The sequence below is a fragment of the Apteryx mantelli genome, chromosome 4, assembly GCF_036417845.1.
Source record: "Apteryx mantelli isolate bAptMan1 chromosome 4, bAptMan1.hap1, whole genome shotgun sequence".
In the NCBI taxonomy this organism is placed as follows: domain Eukaryota; kingdom Metazoa; phylum Chordata; class Aves; order Apterygiformes; family Apterygidae; genus Apteryx; species Apteryx mantelli.
In genome coordinates this window covers 83,563,464-83,584,548 of record NC_089981.1, presented here as the reverse complement: position 1 = coordinate 83,584,548, position 21,085 = coordinate 83,563,464, and the positions used below count along the sequence as shown (strand labels likewise).

General features: G+C 48.8%; 2 protein-coding genes across 2 annotated transcripts in view; one reads left to right on the top strand and one right to left on the bottom strand.

The window, feature by feature from the left end:
* C4H14orf39 (chromosome 4 C14orf39 homolog) overlaps nt 1–8,925 on the bottom strand; it is a 39,400-nt gene extending 30,475 nt beyond the window's left edge. Inside the window, exons 1-4 of the mRNA XM_067295646.1 lie at nt 8,856–8,925; nt 5,665–5,721; nt 5,276–5,332; nt 1,095–1,221 (exon numbers count right to left, since the gene is read on the bottom strand). Coding sequence (XP_067151747.1) covers nt 1,095–1,221; nt 5,276–5,332; nt 5,665–5,713 — 233 coding nt within the window. The 5' untranslated portion in view covers nt 5,714–5,721; nt 8,856–8,925. The remainder of the gene's footprint in view (nt 1–1,094; nt 1,222–5,275; nt 5,333–5,664; nt 5,722–8,855) is intronic.
* Nucleotides 8,926–15,074: 6,149 nt separating this feature from the next.
* Nucleotides 15,075–16,808, top strand: SIX6 (SIX homeobox 6). Its single transcript, XM_067295645.1, has 2 exons — nt 15,075–15,646; nt 16,640–16,808. Exons 1-2 carry the CDS (start codon nt 15,075–15,077, stop codon nt 16,806–16,808), a joined length of 741 nt encoding a protein of 246 aa, XP_067151746.1.
* Nucleotides 16,809–21,085: the final 4,277 nt, after the last annotated feature.

The following is a 21,085-nucleotide window of genomic DNA, read 5'->3' as shown; positions in this document are numbered from 1 at the left end:
GTACCTTACAGTGTAATAAGAACATCAAATACATGTTGCAGACATTTTTTGAAGCATTTATCTTTGTATAGAATTGCAAGAAAACAGATAGGATTTGCTAACAGATCATCACTTAAACTACAGAGGAGCTAAAAAGACTGTAGAAAGAGGAACACCACAATGAAAAAGACAGGATTATATAATCTGGGCCAAATTTTCTATATTGTCAAATACAGATTTGCCTGATTCGATATCTTGGTAAAGCACACCTAAAATTTTCATTTTATAAAACAAGACTATCCATGCCAATATGGAGAAACCCTTTGTAGCCAAATACTTGCTTGAAGAATTTCCAATTACTAAGACCCCAAACTGATCTGCATTTAAAACTTCCCCTAATAATCTGATAGAAAATTTTCTACGAAGAAAACTATTGACTGCAGTCCAAGGGGTTCATCAGAACAGTATGTGTAGAAGAACAATTTTAAAGCAGTAAAAATTATACCAGAATCTGATGTAAAAGTATGCTCATATCTACATATACAGGCAGTTACGAAACATCTTAAGAGAGAACGCGTATTAGAACAAAAAGTACAAGTTGCGAGCAAAAAAGTAGAAAGATACTTCAATTTCAGAAAGCCAAATTCAGTATTAAACAAAGCAGAACAAAATGAAGCCTTATTATCACTGACAGTTATTATCTTGTTAGCAAAGAATATTCTTAATACTGTTAAAATCTCATTAAACTTAGACAGACAAAATTAAGAAAATTATGTTTCCATTACTTGACTGCCGAATTCATCAGCATGCTGCAAAGATGGCACCTGTGATCTCTGAAAATTATTACTGATTCTAATGAAGTACTAAAATAGAAAGTAATCTCTGTTTCTAAAATGTACTTTATCAAGGGATAGATAATACTGCAACTTTTTTACCTCATAATTCACAGCTTAAAAACATTAGGAAAATACTAAAGATAAAAAATTTCTTTACTATCACTCCTGTCTGCTCACACACATACATATTTTTACACAATTTTTTCACTGTCTTTCTTAAGTCTTTCACTGACTTTCTCAACTATCTATAACTAAAAGTTCAGCTTATATTATACTTACTCATTATAGCTGTCCTTTCTGCTCTCATTTTGCTTGCGCAAATGAACAATTGCATCGTTGCTGCTATTTATCTTTTCCTGCAACCTAACGATTTCACTCTTTTTTTCCACAATTTTTACAGTGTACACTGAAATAAAAAAATATTTTCAAGTATGTCTTACCCACGCAGACAAAATATAATATTCTGGATGTATACAACAGCAGGATTTAGAAGAACAATATTTTCACTAATATGGGTATTGCCAACAATTACAATGTTAATATGTGAAGTTTGATAGCAGCAGCATTTCTGACAGGCAAGATTTGATTTCACGTGCTTTGTAAGATAAGAAACCACTTTTTTAAACTGTTTGTTCCATATATTGTTTAATATAATAACCTGTAAAATAGATACAACTATTGAACTGCTATAATATTTAATTTTATGAAGCAGCAAAGGCTTCATCAACTTTAAATCTAGTTGATTTAAAAGAATCCTAAGTTTTAAAAGTAGTCTCACAAACTACAGCTTCTCCCAAAAGATATGCTGATTCATATTCATGTTTGCTTCTCTTTTAAAGGTTTTGTCTCTCTTTTATCATCACGTGAAAGATGCTTAAAAACAATGGAAACTGACTTTTGAAAAAGCAAAACCTGCCATCATCAATATGCAATGGACAGTAAATGAAAACAGAAAAGAAAATAGTAAAATATTCTCTTTTTACCTTTTTCACTCTGTGATGTTCTCTTGTGTTACGAGATATATTTTATAGGCCAGGGAAAACATTATCTACTGAAATAAGTGGCTGAAACTGGGTGTTGTAAGAAACCTAAAAATTTTGATCCCCCAAAGGGTAGCAAATAAATACAGAGAACAAGAACCATTATGGATAACGTAGAAGGTGATGGGTTATGATATGAATAATCTTAGGCTTTTATTTCAGAAAAGGATACTATTGCATTCTATCCTGTTCTGAGATAACTTGGACACAGTTCATAAGACAGCATGATTTGTCCACTGTTCATTACAGGAAATTCACTCAGAGATCCTGCAGCCTTGAAGCTAGTGTGTTTTGCTGGCTTTTCAGTTTTGTTTTCCATACATATTTCCAACATATTTATGAAAAAAGAAAAGTCTAAATTCAGGAGGATTCAAAATTTCTTCCAAAACACCTCATCTTGATAGTGCCAGATGAGTGGCAAGCCTGCAACTAAGTAAAGCAACAACAAAGTGAGTCAAACCCAGGCATTTTGAGCTGTGTGGTGAGTACCTTAATTTTCATTTAATATTGTGAGATCAATGACAAAGAAAACATTATCTTATGCTGTTTCTGCATCCCAGTCTATATAGAGCTGAAGTGACTATTTGTGGTGGAAATAAAAGCAATCTGACTAACAGTTAAAGCTGACCCCTCATTTTTCTAGAGAAAGACGTGTCAAGGTACTAGAAGTGGTATACAGGGAAACTTGAGCGTAGGTCGCTTTGCCTTTACTAATGCTTGCAGCTGGGGGGACTGACTGGAGTACAAAAATTGCCTGAGCTAAAGGTTGCTTTTAAACATTTGTTTTCTTTTACAGAAGTCCAGAACTACAGATGTTCTGAATGGGAAAGCTGACTACAAGAAGGGAGAAATAAAAACATCACTAACAACATATAAGCAAATGATTTCTAGAAACACTAGCAGAGAAAATTCAAATTAAAAAAAAAAAAAGGAATTTACTCTAATTTGAGATGTGCAATGCATGATAAATTAATATACTGAGTGGGAAATAGGGGTTAATTTATGAGGAGCATTCATCACAGTGACAAATCCTCAAGCAGCAAGAGATTTGGGAGGCACAGATTCTTATTTCTGCCTTTTCTAACAACACACAGATAACAAGAGGAAACAGTTTCTTAAAAAAGCGGTTAGTAGAATCCAAACTGATCAATTATTTTTCACAAGTAACACCTGTGAGAGCTATCCTGCATGCCCACAAAGCAATGCAGTAAGCACAACTGTGTGCACATTTACCCTGTGCGCTGTTTACTTCTTATACTGTCATACAGGGTTTTAGATTTGTTAATGCCAAATCAGCCCTTGCCAGCATTGCTGCTCTGATGCACTGTGTCAAAGATGGGACCCCAGAGGCCCCACCAGAAGTCTCAATCACAGGCTTCCTGCCCTTCTCATCCGTTTAACTGGGAAGGACATCTTAGTTACGTGGGATGTATCTTGGGTTGTGTGAATTACTGCTCTAGAACTCCAGGTCATCCCAAAATTTGGGCCTGGTTTTGCAGCATTTGCTAACAGTCACATTCAATCCCAGCAGGATTTACACCATGAAAGAATATCTGTCAGGGAGAAACATTTATCAGCGAAAACCAAAAGATTCTCAGTGTATTTTGAGCAATCCTGAGTAATTCCGATTGTCTTTAATATCTTGAATATCTTGAATAACTTGAGTCTTTACTTAGCATGAGGCATATTGGACAACTGACATATGCTTCATTTCTGTGAAAGAAGTGTATTTGGAAGTTGGCTGCAGACCACATTTTGAGAATCACCAAGATAAAGGCATTAAATTTCAGAGCACAGCTTTCATATACAATCATTAAACTTCAATTTGTTTTAACATAAGTATCTATTATATATGCAAAGCCATGTCCTTAACATTTTCTATAGTATTTTCTATAGATGAACACTTCTGAGACAAGTGTGAGTTGTTCTATTTATTCTTTCATTTATTCTTTGGTTTGTAAAGACATTGCAGATGAGCTCTAACTCACCTAACTTTACACTGCAGACATCTGCATCAAAACTAGACAACCAGGGCACCCACCACACTCAGTGGAGAGAAATTGGCATTTTTTAAAGTATACTTTATCTAACCTACTTTAAACTCTCTCTTTAGGATGAGATGAATCACACCCTAAAAGTGCCTGTTTCCCTCCACTGATTATAAAGGGAGTCAAGCCAAAAAGCCCAGATGAATCCCACACATTAAAATTCAGAGGCTGAACGCTACAACTGTTCCTCTGCCAAGTAATACTTACAGAGACGAAATTAAATCAGTAGAAGTATTTCTGGTAGGCTTCTGAAGGATTTAACCCAAACTTTAAAAAGACTGAGGGCCAGTTGTGAGTTCATATATGTATGGATATTTCTAATCTGAACCTGCAAATAGCTATACCAAGTTATTAAGCAGCCTTTGCATTTTCCCTAAAAGCATGTGCATTTACAGCAAGCTTGCATAAATGTTAAGGAAAACTCCATCTCTAAGTTTCAGTTATATGACCAAATAGCTACAACAGAATTCCAAGTGTACCAGAGCAGTGTTACAGATTGTTTTTAATATTTAAGATACTTCAATTCAATATTGACAGTCCTCATAGCGTATAAATATGTGCTTGCACACATCTGCCAAGATTATTAGGAATGTTGCCATCAACAGGAACACCAATCAGACCAGAACTATCCCCTGTTCTTTTTTCTAAAGGTTACAAGCTTCAACTCCTACTTTAAAATGTACCAGTGATGAGCAGAGGTGTCCTCAGATTGTCTGAAGAATCTTCTCTACCACAATCAGGCCCATAACTGAGTGATACCACATAGCAGCATGATAAAAAAGATTTAAGCCTGAAATGTTATATGGTATGTTAGTCCTGTGGAAAAGGAATGTGATGTGGAGCAAGACTTTCTCATTTGCTTTACTGTTTTGAAATCTCAAGGAAAAGTACAAGCTACTGGACTGCAGAAAAAAAGAACAAGGCTTGAGTAGGCAATATTAATTGAGAGAACTTTTATTATTACAGAAAGAGAGAAGAAAGAATGAGGCAGAAGTCCAAATCTGAGAAGAATAGAAAACATGAAGAAAGAAAGAGAGGCAAGTGGCAGATGTATTGAGCAAGCACAGCTGAATCAAAGAACTGCCAGTGACTGCGAGGAGCTACAGAGTAAGAGCAGGAAATGGCGCAGCATGAAACTGGCTGTCCATGAGACAGCTGAACACCACCAGCTAAAAGTGGAAAGCAAAAGCAAAGTCTGCTAGGGAGAATGAGTGAGTATTGATGGCAAAAGATGAGGTAGGGTGAAAGCAGGACATAGGACAGCCTTCATTATTAGGCTTGCTTCCGTCTTTGAAACTCAAAACATGTATCGGGTCCAATGAATTAAAAGCAGTGTGTTCAACGTCTGATAAAACAGCATATCTCTACTTACAATTTATCTGTTGCTTCACGCATTCCTTAGCATAAGAGGTTTGTTCTAGCTGGAAAACTAAGAAGAAAAAAAAAATTTTTCATACATATCTATAATGAACAGTGAAACAAATAAATGCTGTGCAATATTTATAGCACAAACAGTAATTAAGCTTTAACAATCTAAAATTACCCCTTCAGACAAGCAGTTTTGCCATTAAGTAGTAATTAGCCCCTCTCTCCATAAACTCATAGCTAACAAATCACCATGCAGGCAAAAAACCCAAAACTTTATTTTTATTATAAATTTGCTCATTTTAAGTTAATGTAACTGTTTAAAGTTGAAAACATCACTAAAAAGTATGTATTGCATTAGAAGTTAATAGCTCAGAAATACACGATATGACCTACCAAACTCAAGCAGAAGTTTGTCTAAGTTGCTTAAGAGTCTGTCACTCATTGTGTAAACTACAAAAGAAAAATGCAATTCAAGGTTTTACAGAGGAAGTCAAAAGCTTTGTTAATACAAGTAAACAAGTCAAGATTACAAGAAAATACCACATATTTTAAGATAGAAGGGAAAAGGCAGTTTTAACTGCATTTGAATTCATTACCTAAACCATTTTAGTTTAGATGAAAACTATGAGAGAGAGATAATAGTTCTACCAAATGCGTTCAAAAGCTTGAAAGCCTAGTTCCTAGTGCCTTAATGGTGCCTGGCAACACTTCTAAAACAGCAGACAAAAAACTTTCTGAAAATTCTAAGAAAATATGCCGGAAGGCACAGGTCAGTGCAGAATATTTTTGCTTTCACACACTGTGAAAGAAAATAAAGTAATTCTTTAGGATGCAAAAAATAACATTGTTTAGTATGCAGCATGCAAAATGAAACAATCCTAAAACAGTGGAATGATGTGTATTTGACCCTAAAACATATTTAATTAGACATTGCAAATAAATATCCTAGGGAAGCTTAAGTAGTACAGGAAACCTATTTAGTAAGCTGGGGATCAAACAGCAAGCACGATGTGAAGAACACTTAAAGATTTGTTCATTCCTTCTCTAGAAACAGTTTAACAATGTTAATGTTAGTTGGTTCATAGACAGTTCCCATAAAAACTGCAAGAAATTGGGGCATGAACAGAAGGTAGACAGGTAAATGCAAAAAAAGCACAAACATTACCTTACACAGGTAATAGCAAAGTATTTCATATTCATTGGTTTATAAATCACAACACAAAGTCCACTAAGAATAGAGCAGAATGTACAGCTGCTTATTATTAAGATGATACCTATTATTCTATCAACTTGTCACTAAGACAACTATTATTATTTTATCATTTGGATACTTTTGTAAAAGAAAGGAACAGAACTAAAAATAGAGGGTTCTTCTTCTATAACTTCACAATACAATACCATTTATTTAAATGGTGATGTTGCAGAAAATGACAGTGCTTCTGAAAACATGCATATGGAAATATTTGGTCTTCTGGATATTATTAAAAGAAGTAACATAATTGCAAATGACAAATGTTATTCTGTGTTGCGAATCAAAAGGATATGTGTCACTAGTAGAAAGGGCTGAGAGATTCAACAGCACTGGCAAGCTGCATGTTAGTAGATTTTAAAAACAGTGGTTAACACCAGCCTGAAACAAAAACCATCTGAACTGCTGGGCAACTGACAGCTTCCAGGATGTGACTGTTCTAAAGCCTCATTGCTTGTCGTACTGGAGAAAAGTTGCATCAAACATCATCATGAAAACCATTAGCCCAACCTTGGATGACAAATTCAGAGAATGTTCTCATAGGTGGTGGGGGTTTTTGATAAATGTGACAGAAGCACTACAGAGCAGAAAAATAGCTGTATCAGCTCATGCTTCAGCAAAGATCAAGCACTTCTAGAATACGCTGTGATGCTTATTTTCCAGAGGAATCATAAATCGGAAACTATCACTGATGTAACATATTTCACAGCTCCTTGTATATTAAATTGATAGCTTTGATAGCAATGCAGTTTTCATTTGTCCATACTTTAAAGAGTGAGAAACATGTAATATACAGCAATTGCATAAAACAGTGTTAAACAGTATTATATGCTGATGTATCTCCCTGTCTGCTACTGCCAATGCTATTCAGAACACTACCACAAATAAAATATTAATATGAATACTGCATTTTTGTACTACAGTAATAAACATAATTATATGGAATTCAACTGTGCCAATAAAGTTTCATATATTTTAAGGTTGTATAGACAGTAGAAACCGCAAATGGGTTGCCTGATTTGAGTCTCTAGCCATTACTACTATACTAACATTAATGTCATTTCTCATAGCAGACTTACAGCAGTATGATTTCATATCCTATCTGACAACAGCCACTACTAGGTTCTTCATTAAAGGGGTAAAATACCAATAATCTATGAGACAGACTTCTTCCTTCAAATCAAATGCTTAGCACTTAGATTGTGCCCTGAAACATGTAGGCATCCTTTATAAACATCTTCCCGAAGTAACTGGTGATATATTTTTTACTGGTATGACTTCTTATTCTTTAAAAATCTGTTACGACAATTAATGCCACACATTGTCTGCTGTGCAAAGCAGTATTAATTTCTGTTGGTTTTATACAAATCATTATAATGATTTTTATAAAACATTTTTGATTTTTTATCTTGAGAAAGATAAAATGCTATTCATTATTGTATAGAACTCTTTTACAAGAGTAATTACTTGATTCTTCTTGAAATTTAGTAGACTTAAGATTTATAGATGAACTTTTTACCTCTGAAAAAAACCCTGTGCCTCTCCTAATGCTGTTATCTTTCTCTGGCCCTTTTTGTAACATCAGTTTTGGGTCCCAGTAATGAGACTTGAACACTGTATTCAAGGTGAGGTTTCTTGTCAAAAACCTGCTGCTGTTTTCACTGTTTATAACAACATCGAAGCCCTTTCCTGACTGGTGACAATTCTAGTTAGTACATCCGAGTTAGCATAATCGCAGGGCTCGTCATTTATGAACTCCCCGTTTTTAACATTTATGTCTTCAAACGCATTGCCCGAGTGTGTTATGTACCATGTCTGCATGACTAACTACAGATGTGTCTTTAAATTTGTCGTAAAGTCAGACCGCCTCTTCGGTTGACACGTTTCACTTTTCCCAGCACGTACTAAATAGAAGGATGTTGCTGCAGAAGATTCGCTGAGTTCCTGGAATTAAAAATTAAGGCTATTTTTGACAAAATAGCGGGGGGAGGGGGGCACCTTGCGGGATACCTCAGGGGCGGTGGGCGAGCGCGACAAAATGGCCACGCCCGAGCGCAGCAGCGAGGCCCCGGGGGGGCAGAGGGGTGGCGGGGTCGCAGCCCTCAAAATGCTGCAGGCTGGGCGTTGTGCGGTGCCCCAGCACCCGGGAGGCGGCCGGCCCCGGTGGCCCTGCTCCGTCAGAGAAGGAGAGGGCGAGGAAAGCCGCGGCCCGCCCGGGCAGCCGCGGGGGCACAACATGGCCCCCGCCCGCCTCCTCCTCCTCCTCAGCTTCGCGCCGCCGGGCCGGGGAGGCGGGGGGGGAAGGCGAGGGCGGCCCCGAGCGCCGCCAACCTACCGCCGCGAGGGCCCGCGCCGAGGCCCTGGGCAACGGCGGCGGGACGGGAGGCGCGGCGGGGCCGAGCACCGCGTCGCCCGCTCCCTCACAGCCGCGGCGAGGCGGGAAAATGGCCGGGCGGCCTTGGGCGGGCCGAGGCGCGGCGGCGGGACGGTCCGCGGCTGGGCGCCAGCAGCGGCCTCCCCTGCGCGGCGGGGCAGGGAGCCGCCCCCGGGAGCCCCCAGCCGCGGGGGGGCCCCGCTCGCCTCAGCGGCGAGGGAGGGAGAGGCCGGCGCTTCCCCCGCCGCGGGGCCGGGGCCGGGGCCAGCCGAGCAGCGCGGCCTGCGAAAAGCGAGGAGGATGCTCCCTCTACCGGGGAGACGGCGCCGAGGCGCCCGCGCTGCTCTGCCGCGATAAGCGCCGAGTCCCGTCCCGTCCCGTCCCGTCCCGTCCCCGGGCAGCGTCTTCCGAAAACACAGCGCGGCGCTGGGCATTTAAAAGCCGACGGCAGCGCAAAAGCGGCGGGTTGTAGCGCCTAACTGACCCCCCCCCCCCGCCCCGGGGCCACGCTTCAAGGCCCCCTCCGGGCCTGATAAACCCAGCGTGTTTGGGGATTTTGCGCCTTCATGGGGAGGGTCTCCAGCCCCCCCCCAAGGCCCCCAAGAAAAGAGCCCCCATGTCCATTAACAACTCTCGGTGCCTCAGCAGCTCCGTGTTACTTAATCAACGATACTAAGCGGAGTTGAATTGCCCGTCGGTTCGTCGGCCGGGCACGTGAGCTGGCCTGGAAGGTCGTCATTCATTTTAGCAGGCTTTGGGTAAAGTCAGCGGGGATTTTCCCGGTTAATTCCCGCTCGGGACTGCCGGGAGCCCCGCTGGGGCTTGCCAGGGCGCAGGAGCTCTTTTAACCCGCCAATTGGGTTTAAACCCACCATGACCAGCTGCCCCCAACCTGGCAGACCACCAGGATCTGTGACTCCCCCGGCAGAAAGTCCCAACACCGCCTCTCCGCGGTCTTCAGCTTCCTCGCTACTGCTGCTCTGCCTGCTGGCTTTGGCGAGCTCCCTTCAGCTCGCTGCTCCCCCTCCGGCTGGTGGAAAGGGCCAGGAAAAGCAGGGATTGCGGTGCAGGGAGAGGACAGGCCCCGGCCGGGGGCAGGGGCTCAGGCAACGCCGGCCACGGCTTTGGGAGGGTGTCTAGAGCCACCCCGCCAAATCCCCCAAGAACAGAGCAGGGAAGCGCCGTTTTCTTCTGCTTTTAAGTCTCCAGTGATTTTCCTCCCGGAGAGGGAGAGTGGCCGGTGTCTAAACTAAGGCGATAGCGGGGCGGCCGGCAGGAAACGGGGTTCCCGCAGAGTGTTTTGGAGCCGCGGCGGGGGAGCGATCGCCGCGGGAGGGGAGCAGGAAAGGGATGAACGTGTCCCAGCCACATGCCTTTCTTTGAAACCTAAATGACTCTTGTTACTGCGGAAAGGAAATGAGCAGGTAGCGCGAGGGGACTGAAGTACTGGCCCTTACAGCTCTGCAAGGTCCAGGGAGCTGCAGGCTCCCTGGCATCGTCCGCAAAAATGGACTAATCCCGGGTTTTTTTTCACTCTTCCCGTGAATTGTTCACATTCTTGCTTTCTGTTAAATACGTGTTTTCATGACAGCCCCCCCTCCTCACCCTTGGGGGGGAACGTGTAACATTTGCAGGGTCTTTCTGCATTTCCATATGCCCGAAACAGTTTTCCGTAGACTCCAGCTCTGTTTCCTTCCAAGGGGAGGGAGCCGCAAGAATACCTTCTTTTCGGAGGAAAAACCTCCTAAGGGGAAAAGAAGGTATAAAAGAGGGACTCGTTGGGGAAAAAAACATCCGAATGGGCAAAAGCGTCCAGATTCATTTGAAGTACTTATTTTTTGTTTCTTTCCTTTTGCTCGAATTTTTAGAGAAAGCCCTGAAAGAAATCAAACTTTTTAAGGAAAGAGACGATTTCACCTGAAACACAAGTTTAAAAAAGGAGATTCAGTGTTTTGTGTATTTACCTTCAGGAAAAGGTACCAGCCAACCAAATCCGGATGGATGAGGGGCTATAAAACCAGGCCCACAGCTACGCCCTCAAGAAAATTGAGGAGAAATCTTGGCCAGTGGATCCTTCCCACTAGCAGTCCTGGCCTCAACAAGGACCTCGTACAAGGACGGTCTTTTCTTACCCGTCCCTAAATAATTCGGGCTTTTGAGTTTTCAGTGATGCTTTCTTCTAACATCAAATACATTAGCCAATGTCCGATACTCTCATATTACAGGAAACCGAGATCATAAGCAGAAGGGCGAAGAGTTAATAAATGCATGGTCTGAGAGTGGAAACGGGTTGTCCGGGGAACATCTTTGTCAATCGACAGCGTTTTGGGGACATTTCGGTATTTCCAGCGGGTGTCAGCAGTTTAACTGAGGAACCAACCTATAAACACTTCCTAATATTAAGGAGATTACGGCTTTAAGCATAACTCTTTTTAGGAATAAAAGGAGTGGTAGCGGCTGCTATTTCAGCAAGGATGACAGTCTAAAAATAATAAAAGGAAACACACGAAACACACGGCGACACTGTGTAACTCCATCGTTGGCCTGAAGATCTGGAGAGATTTTAAGGCTACCTAATGCTCTAGGGCTGCTTAACCAGCGCGGGTTTTCTTTGGGGCGCTGTATTCAGCGTTTAAAGTTGCACGTAGCCCTGGAATTAAACGAAACGGCCCCGGGCACTGTCCCCTTGCTGAGCATCCCTCCTCCTCCGACTGCCCGGGACGAGCTGGCCAAGAGGGCAGGGAGCCAGGCTCGGGGCCAGGGCGCAGCGCAGGAGCTGCCCGGGGCTTTTCATTCCCGGGGGTATTTTTTATTGCAATACTTAATGCCAATCAGAGGTTTTAGAAAAGGTGTTTGCACCTCTGCCGCGTGTGAAAACTCCTTCTGGATAAATGACCTCTAGTGACTGCGATTCTGCGACCCAGTATAGTTGAACTGCTGAATATGCAGGTGTGTGGGTACACCACTCAGTATATTTTCGCTTTAGGACACCGTCGAGGGACGTCCTGTCCGCAGGCCAAAGAGCACGTCGCGTATAGATCGATGGCAGTATTTTATTTCTGATGAATCACTTTTAATGTGCAGTTTTATTCCTCATTCTCAAGTAGGTTAATCTCTGCAGGGATAACCCCTCGCGCTACCTGTAGCAGAGGTCGGAGCTGTTACCTGAATTAAGGCTGGTTAATAATGTCATGAGCAGTGCCCCTATTATACGAGAAATGCAGAAATGAGGCGGACGAGCCTGAACGCGCTCGTCGGCACTCAGCCCTCGCGCTCCCCGCCGCAGCTGGGAAGTTGCTCCTTTCGCCCCAAATTCTTTCCCTGAAGGATAACCCACCGGGGGGGTTGGAGAGGGTCGGGAGGACCCCGTGGCGCCGGTGGTGCCACTTCCCAAATAGCCACCCCGGCGTTTGCAGCTGCAGGAGGCGCAGAGCGGCTGGGGCTGGGCTGTTTCCCCCTCGGTCACACCGCAAACGGTTAAGAGTGGACTGCTAGGTATTTTCGGTGTCCCCTTTCCCCCTCTCTCTCTCCCCAGCGGGTCTGTCAGCGTGTCCCCAGCCGGGCCCGGCCCCGGGGACCTGGGGGGCAGCACCTCGCCCCGCAGCGGCGCTTTAGCCTGCAGCCTTGGTTTTCACTGCGGAGCCTGGCTTGCTCTGCTCGTGGCCGCGCCGGATCAGGTGCACGCTTAAAAAAAATTTTTTTTTAAGACTTGCAGTAATAACAACACTCATAACACGTCCCGTCTGAATGAGGCACCCGTTAGCACCCTGGAGGCGGCAGGGTTTCCACCCCTCCGCCCTCTGCACCCCGGCCGCTCCCCGGGCCGCCCGCCGGCGCCGGGCTGCGCCGCGGCCGGGAGCCGCTCCGGGGCACCGGGGCTCAAGCGCACGGCAGGAAAACCCCCGGCTCTGCGCAGGTTGCCACCTTCTCACGCCCTCGCTAGGGAAGCCCGGTGCTCGTATCGAGGAGGATTTGGGGTTTTTTTCCCCCCCTGTTCAGTGGGGGTCTTTGGGATCCTTCACTGAGCCGCTCCAGCGACCAGCGGAGAGGGAGTGGGTGGAAGGGGAACTCTCCCTCAGGGTTGGAACCTCAGCAACATTTACAGATGATATTTTTATTTTTATGTGATTTTTTTTTTCTTTCCTCCTTTCCCTTAAGCAGATTGACATATCAAACCTGGATCTGCAAGGTGAAGCTGAAGTGTGTCCCCCCCCCCCCTTTTTTAAGTTTCTATTAAGTGTCTCTGAACTCGTGAGTTTTGTATGTTCTTTTTTGTCTCCCCAGCTCTGCCGGGTTTTATGAAAATGAGCAGTATTGAAAGCTTTTCCATCCCGCTAGCTGTGAGCCTCACATAAATGATGTAAATGGCTCGGAGGGTTTTTTTCAAGTGAACTGTGTAGATCTGTGAAAATAATATCAGGGTTTTCCGTCAGAATGATCTTAGCACTGTACTGAGGCGTACCATAATCTGACCCGACACCTCCGACCATCTGCGCTATCTATCTGCCTTCTGATTTACCAAATCTTCACAAGCAAAAGACAAACTGTGCTTGATACTAAAGAAAAGACGGCGAGGCCCAGTCTGGCTCCTTTCTGCGGAGAAATGACTGGAGAAAATGGAAATCTAGTTAATTTCGGTCTATGGGCAACTGGCAAAAGAGCGTCCTAAAAAATGAAGGAAAAAAAATACAAAGAAACAAAGAAGAAAAGAAAGGAGGAAAGAAATAACAACAAGATATCAAATTAAGGAGGCATTTCTTTGACAAGTGTTCCAGGAAAAAAAATGCATTGCAAAGAGCAGAGGAGAGAGCATATTGAGCTTAATTCAAAATATATGCTGCCTTTCCAAGCATGGCCCCTAATGTTCCCGGGAAGAAATTGTCACTGAGCAGCTCTATGCAGAATAAAGCGCGGCTGCTTGATTTCTTTCCTCTCTCCAGAAAACGAATTGTTTCCTAACAGCTCAGAAAGTGATTTCATTCCTGCCCCGAGAGCACTGGCGGTTACCCCGCTCTGCTTTCCCTCTGCGGAGGGGTGAAAGGGGCAGCCGGGCGTTCACCTTCCTCCCAGCCCTGGGATCGCTCGCTCGGGGCGTGGGGATAAAAAACCCGTGGGGAATGATTACTACTAAGTGATCAATATTTCAAAAGATTCCTGAAATCTGCTTCAAGTTGCTGTCCTGACCTACAAATGACTTCTCACTCCCCGCGACTACTCTCGGCGTTTATTCAGGGCCAGTCAGCCGAAAACAGTAAGGTTTTCAATGTTGAAAAAAAAAAATATATATATATATATATAAAGCTTTAGTTGAGCAGAGAAGGGCGCTGAGCTCTTTACAGTTAATTACTTTTGTCAGAGAAGGGAAGTCACCTATAGGGAGAAGGGGGGAAGTTATTCCTAAAATCCGGGCTGCTCCCGCAGCCCTCCAGCTGCACCCATTGCCACGGGCCCTCCCAGCACCGCTGCATCACTCATCCGGTTTCTCGCCGACCCCGCGGCGCGGCCTTACCCCCCTCGCCGCCCGCAGGGGGTGCCGAGCCCGGGGGACGCAGCACCGGGGCCGGGGCCGGGGCCGGGCGGGGGTGCGCGGCGGGCGGCGGCGCCGGGGCGCCGGGCGCTGTCGAGCCGCGGGAGGTGCTGAAAGCGCCGCGTCGCGCTGCCTCCGGCCTTGACGGGCAGCGGTGACAGTGAGTGACAGCCCCCGCCGCGGGCGCCCGGCCGCCAATCTGCCAAGCCCCGCCGCCAACCGGGCGCTCCTGCGGCACCGCGGCGGCGGCGCGGAGCTGCGTGTGCGTGTGTGTGCGTGCGTGCGTGCGCGCGTGTGTGTTTTTCCCCCGTTTTTCTTTTTCTCCTTCCCTCCCTTTCCCTCCCCCCACGCCCGCCCTCCCCCTGCTCCATCCTCCTCCTCCTCGCCCCTGCCCGCCGCCCCCAGTCGCCGGAGCCGCCGAGCGCTCCCCATCGCCTCTCCCGGCACAGCCAGCGCCGCCGTCGCTCCCGCGGCAGCTCCGCCGGCGCCCGCGGAGGCAGAAGCGGGCCGCGGGGCGGCCGCCGGGGCCCCTGCCCGCTCGCCCGGGGCCGCGGGCTGTGCGCGGCGGCGGCGGCGGCGGCGGCGGCGGGCAGCGCCGCGAGTGCGCGGGCGCGGAGCGCTGAGCGCGGAGCGCGGAGCGCGGCGCCGCCTCCATGTTCCAGCTGCCCATCCTCAATTTCAGCCCGCAGCAGGTGGCGGGGGTATGCGAGACCCTGGAGGAGAGCGGCGACATTGAGCGCCTGGGTCGCTTCCTCTGGTCGCTGCCCGTGGCGCCCGCGGCATGCGAGGCCCTGAACAAGAACGAGTCGGTGCTGAGAGCCCGGGCCATCGTGGCCTTCCACACGGGGAACTACCGCGAGCTCTACCACATCCTGGAGAACCACAAGTTCACCAAGGAGTCCCACGCCAAACTGCAAGCCCTCTGGCTGGAAGCGCACTACCAGGAGGCGGAGAAGCTGCGGGGCCGACCCCTGGGGCCGGTGGACAAGTACCGGGTGAGGAAGAAGTTCCCGCTGCCCCGCACCATCTGGGACGGCGAGCAGAAGACACATTGCTTCAAGGAGCGGACGAGGCACTTGCTGCGGGAGTGGTACCTGCAGGACCCTTACCCCAACCCCAGCAAAAAGCGGGAACTGGCTCAGGCCACGGGACTTACCCCCACGCAAGTGGGCAACTGGTTCAAAAACCGCAGGCAAAGGGACAGGGCAGCAGCCGCTAAGAACAGGTAGGTGCTGCCCGCCCCGTCGGGGCCGGGGCGCTGAGAGCCCGGCGGCAGAGGCCGGGCAGCCGCAGCGCCCCGGCGAGCCCCGCTCTGGGGGAAAGGGAAATGAGCCCAGGCGCCGGGGAGCTGCTCCCCGGGAAATGCAGCGAGTTAAGTTAGGAGCTGCGGGGGGAAAAAAAACGACAGCTTTTCTTTTATTGTAGGGGGTCCCGGCCCGGGGCTTCCCGCTCTGCTCGGGGGAGCGGGCAGGGCAGAGACCGCCCGCGCACCCCCGGCTGAGGTGACCCCAGAAAGACCCGAGGGGAAGGGCCGTATTTGGCGGTTAAGCAGAGAAAAACACTCTGCCAAGTTTTGCCCGGACACGCAGACACCCGTTTCACGCACCTGCGGCTGGAGCAGAGCCGGCTGCGGGCAGTGCCCCTCTGCCGCGTCGCTGCTCGCCCCGGCGTCTGCCCGGAGCCGCCTTGCGTTAATCTCAGGCGGCTCGGAGCCACCGGGGCACGTTTCTTGGGTTACTTTTGTTATGTCTTTTCTTTCTTTTTGTTTTCTTTTTTTCCTTTTTTTTTTTTTAAGAGCGAAATCGCAGTGCTGCCGCCGCGCTCTAAACGCGTGGTGCCACCCTGAAAGCGGCGGCGCGGGCGAAGGCGGCGGGGAGCGGCGCCGGGAGCCCCCCCCGCTGCCGCCCGCCGCGCCTCGAGGAGCGGGGCCCGAGCCGCGGCCGGGCGCCCGTTGCACCGGCTGCGAGGGAAGACCTCGGGCCTGCTGGAGAGCAAACGCGGCGCGGGCGCAACCGCTAACCCCGTGTAGTCCAGCGGGAAATTCCCGGCCCCCTGGACGAGGCCGGCTGGGAGAGCAGCCAGCAGCCGCCGGGGGGGTCGGGGCAGGCGGCGAGGCCGGAGGCGGGCGCAGGGCTCCGCCGGGAGCGGGCTGCGGGCGGCGGCGGGCCCGGGGGCGCTGGGGCCGGGCCGTGATGCTCCGTGTGCCGCTTCCTTGCAGGCTGCAGCAGCAGGTGCTCACGCAGGGCTCGGTGCGCTCGCTGCAAGCGGAGGAGGAGAGCGGCGGCGAGGCGCTGGGGGCCGCCTCCAGCCCCGCGGCCAGCCTCTCCAGCAAAGCGGCCACCTCCGCCATCTCCATCACGTCCAGCGACAGTGAATGTGACATCTGACCCGAGCGCCGTGGCAAAGCAGGGCGAGCGGCGGATGCGGCTGCCCGGTGCCCGCCCGGCACCGCGGGGCCGCCGCCAAGGCCGGGGCGGGCAGCACTGCCCGGCGACACGCCGACCCTCTGGCCCGCAGGAGACTGCATTAAAAAACGTGATAAAAATCGTTGTCGCCTTCATTTCTACGGGATCTGCAGAACTGATGCCTCGAAACAAACAAACAAAAAAATCACGCGAAACAAAACAGCAAAACAAAACACAAAAAACGAATACCAAGTTGCAAAATGTCTGAGCGCCTTTCCTTATCCCGCGGGGGTGTTTCATGTTGAAAAGATGCCGTTCGTTTGGTTGGGTTTTGCTTTTCTTTAAAGGGTTTTATAAATATATATATATATATATAATGTTTATTTACTTATTTAAGGGATTGCTATGGTAGATATTTTCTATTATTATTATTAATTATTATTATTATTTTTCGCTTGTTCTCTATGTGCACAGGTGACTTGTAGAGCATGTGCAGGACGAAACTGTATGAATAATAAAAATATTTGGTGAGCGACCATAATAAAATATTTGGTGAACGACCCTCGGATCTGCTTTGCAATGACAGTGCCGGTCTCAAGCCCGCCAGCTCAGGCAGAGCAGCTCTCCGAGGCCACGGGCTTCCCACCGTCAGCCTGGCAGGAACCGAAATAGCCGGGTCACCGGGACCGGGGGGTGTTTGCGCTTTGCAAGGCAGGGAGCCGGGGGGGAGCGGGGCCGCGGCCGGGCGAGGGCGGCTGGCGGAGCGTGAAGGGTGCCCAGGGAAGGGAAGGAGCAAGGCAGCGCCGCAGCGTCTCCTCCGCAGCCTCCAAGGGCTGGGACTTCTTGGATTATCGGCGGCAAATTATGGGGGAGGGACGGGGGAGAAAGGAAGGAAAAGAGGGAGAGAAATGCATGGGGACAGCCCAGCCGGGGACGCCAAGCAGCTTCCTCCCTGACCTGGTAAATGCAAAGAGATGACGCTCGGGAATTACCAGCCCTCCACGCCTGGGAAGAGCCGGCTCGGGGGCGAAATAAGCCCAAATCTCGGCCCCCGCGCTGGGGCAGCGGCTGTCCCCGCCATCCGGCTGCCTCACTTTGTTTTGCAGCCGTTTCGCTGGAGGAGACCAAACGCCAGGTCTAAGGAACGTGCTAAGCTTTTTCCCTCAGCAGAAGGATTTTATGTTATACAATTTGACACTGATCTTTAAATCGCCTGAGCTGTGCTTTTTTTGTCTGCTCGGTCTCATTGCGTTCGCTTCCCTGTCCTCAGAGAGCTGCCTCCCCGGTAAGCTGATTGCTCGGCTCGTTTTAGCGGGCGAAGCCCCGCAGCCGGGGGAAGCCGGGCAGGGCTGCACCGCACCAGCCGCGAGAAATGCCCAGCTGCCGGCCGGCAGTAGCTGCCCTGGAAAGGCTTGGAGGTGGGCAGGGGGCAAAGGGGCTGCGGCCGTTTCAGCTCCCTTAATAGATTAATTATTGCGAGCCTGGCAGGAGGCGTATTCCCATGTCAGCGCTGGCTTTTCCCCCCTCTAAGTTGCATTTAAAGCCTAAAATACGTCGGCTCTGCAGCTAAACCTGCATTTGACCGTGTCCTTGCATGGGCATTAGTTTTTCTCACAGAGCATCAGAGGGACTGGGCAGGTAGCGGGTATTTACTAGCTGCTTTTTAAGTCTATTTAGAGGCAACTACTTCTCTGGCGAGGAGTATCTCACAGTGTCGGGAACGGGCAAATCTGGGAGCGATAAATATCTATTTTGTGCGAGTGGGATCAGCGGCGCGCCGGGGAGAGGGGCTGGAGCCGCCTTGCCCAGGGGAGCTCGGTGCCGGCACCCAAATATCGCCTTTTCTGTAACACCGGGTTTGCTGCCTTGTAAACCCGACCGGGTTTGAGCCCAACACACCGCTCCGCGGCCCCGGTTTGCCCAGGGAGAGCTCTGCTGCTGCTCAGAGCCCATCGCCGAGGGCACCGCGTGGGTTTTGCCTCTTTGACCGCTGCTCGCGTTGGTTATTTCGCTGACAGGCAGCACTTTCCACCGGCGACCGGGCAGAGCAAAGCCTGATTTCGCCCCGAGAACGGAATACGCTAAAATAGACCGCTTTAATTCATTTCTTTCCCAAGAACTGTTGAAGTGGATTGAAATTTCTCCATTGGCTTCTGCGGGAATAGTAGCTGGCGTTTATTCGCCGGGAATTAAGGCTTTCGGAAAGGACATATACAGAAGTAGATAATTATATGAACACGTAAACTCAACCTCTAGAAATAATAAGGAATTTCTTTCTAACTAAATAGCTTGGACACGTGGCGAAAGTGTGAGTGTTATTTATTTCGACAAAGGGTTTAAATTGCATAAATTATTTTGCATCTTCCGAGTGATCTATCTGGGCATCTACCTGCAGCCGCTCTGCCCCTCTAACCACAGGGAGGGCACCAAAAAAAAAAAAAAAAAAGCTGTTTCGAAATGGTCGCCGCTGCGAAGGAAAGCAGGGCCCAGAGCGACCCCGACAAGAGTCCCGGCGGTGCCGGTGCCGGTGCCGGTGCCGGTGCCGGTGCCGGTGCCGGTGCCGGGCCCTGGCCGTGCCGAGCCGCCGCCGCCCGCGGGGGAGCCGCGCCGGGCGCCTCTGGCTATTCCGGTAAGACCCTCGGAGGAAAAAAGCTTCTTCTTTCTTTTTTTCCCCCTCTGCCCTTTCCCTTCCCACGTGTACGAAGCCCTGGCGTTTTCTTTTTTTCTTTTTTTTCTTTTTAAGTTTATTTTTTTAAAGCTCAGTCCGAGCTGTCGCCCTCCACAGCCTTCGGCTGTTTTAAAAAAAATAATAATAATGGGAGGGACCTTGTATTTACATTAAACAAAACGCTCGGAAAAGGGTCGCTAAAAAGTTTGCCTTGACCCCTCTCTCTCTGGCTTAACAAAGACGGAAAATATTGTATCAAAAGTGAAGTGAATGAGGAGGGCGGAGGAGAGAAACAGCTTTTCCTCTATTCAGCTGGGGAGGAGGGGGGAGATGTTTGAATATTTCCGTTTCTTTTGAGAAGCGGGGCAGCCCCGGGCAGGCCTGAATGGGAAAGTCTTGTAAGCGGGCTGGGAGGCTGTCAAACCGCTCAGAGTAATCACCGCTAATGAAGGGGGCTCCAGCCCTCCCTGGGACAAAGGATGCTGACGAGGGCTCGCCGGGCCTGAATGGCTAACAAGTTTGCGAAGGGGGAAAAGGAGGGAGCTGTCCGCAAATTGATTTTGCAAGAGCAAAAAAATAAAATAAAATAAAATAAAATAAAATAAAATAAATAAATAAAATAAAGGAAAAAAGGGAAAGCAAAAGGCTGGCGGGTTGCGGCGAGCCCGGCCCTGGTGCAGCACTGGCCGCCCCGGCGCCCGCCCCAGCGCCGCCCGCGGGCCGGTGCCCCAGAAGGGAGCAACTGCTCCGCCGCCGCCTTTTGCCCACCGCCTAACGGCAGCGTTTTCTCCGCAGAACAAAAAAAGGGTGGATGTCTGGAAACCTATTGAATCTTTCCCCCTACCCGCCTCGGCTGGGGGGGCTCTCTTACAAAGGGCCTTCTCTGGCTTGCTGTCCTGGGAGCTCGCTGGCGTCGGAGGTTAGAAAGGAGGCTTGGCTCTTTAGAAAGCGTCCTTGTGTGACAAGACGATGGTGTATCTCATGGGGGGGGGAGATGGAGCATGAGAGCGATTTGCATTTTGGACATTTGACGCATCCAATTAAAGGCTTGGGAGGATCAGAGTCGATCTCAGATCCAGTTACCCCTGGCTCATGCAGGGGTAATAGGGTGAGACAGAGCATAACGCTCCCCAGCGCGGGCTGTACCTGCCTCTCCGCCACACCTTGCCTTGGCTTTTTAATAATCTTCTTATTTCTTTCTTTTCCATAAATTTATTTCTTTCTTTTCCCCCTTGCTGGAGGGGAGGGTGGAGGTGTGGGAGGCCCAAGGGAAAGGGCCCTGTGGGTTGCAGAGGGATGCCAGCCTTTGATGTGTCCCGTGTCCTCACCCGCCTCCTGAGCAGCCCCTGCACCGGTGAAGGAGCCTGAATCCAGGGCTGACCTTGTGGTGCCACCCCCTGGGGGGGTCCCCTGAGGGCAAAAGCTAGCTGGGAATCAGGGGAAGGAGCATGTCATTTTAGATTCCCTGAGGGATACAGCACTTTGCACTCTATAAGCCTTTATTCTCGGCACGGGGGTGATGGATGAAGCCCTTTTATTTTTGTCCCTTTTCTTTTTCAGGACTGGCTGTAAAAGCCCCAGCCAAAGTCCA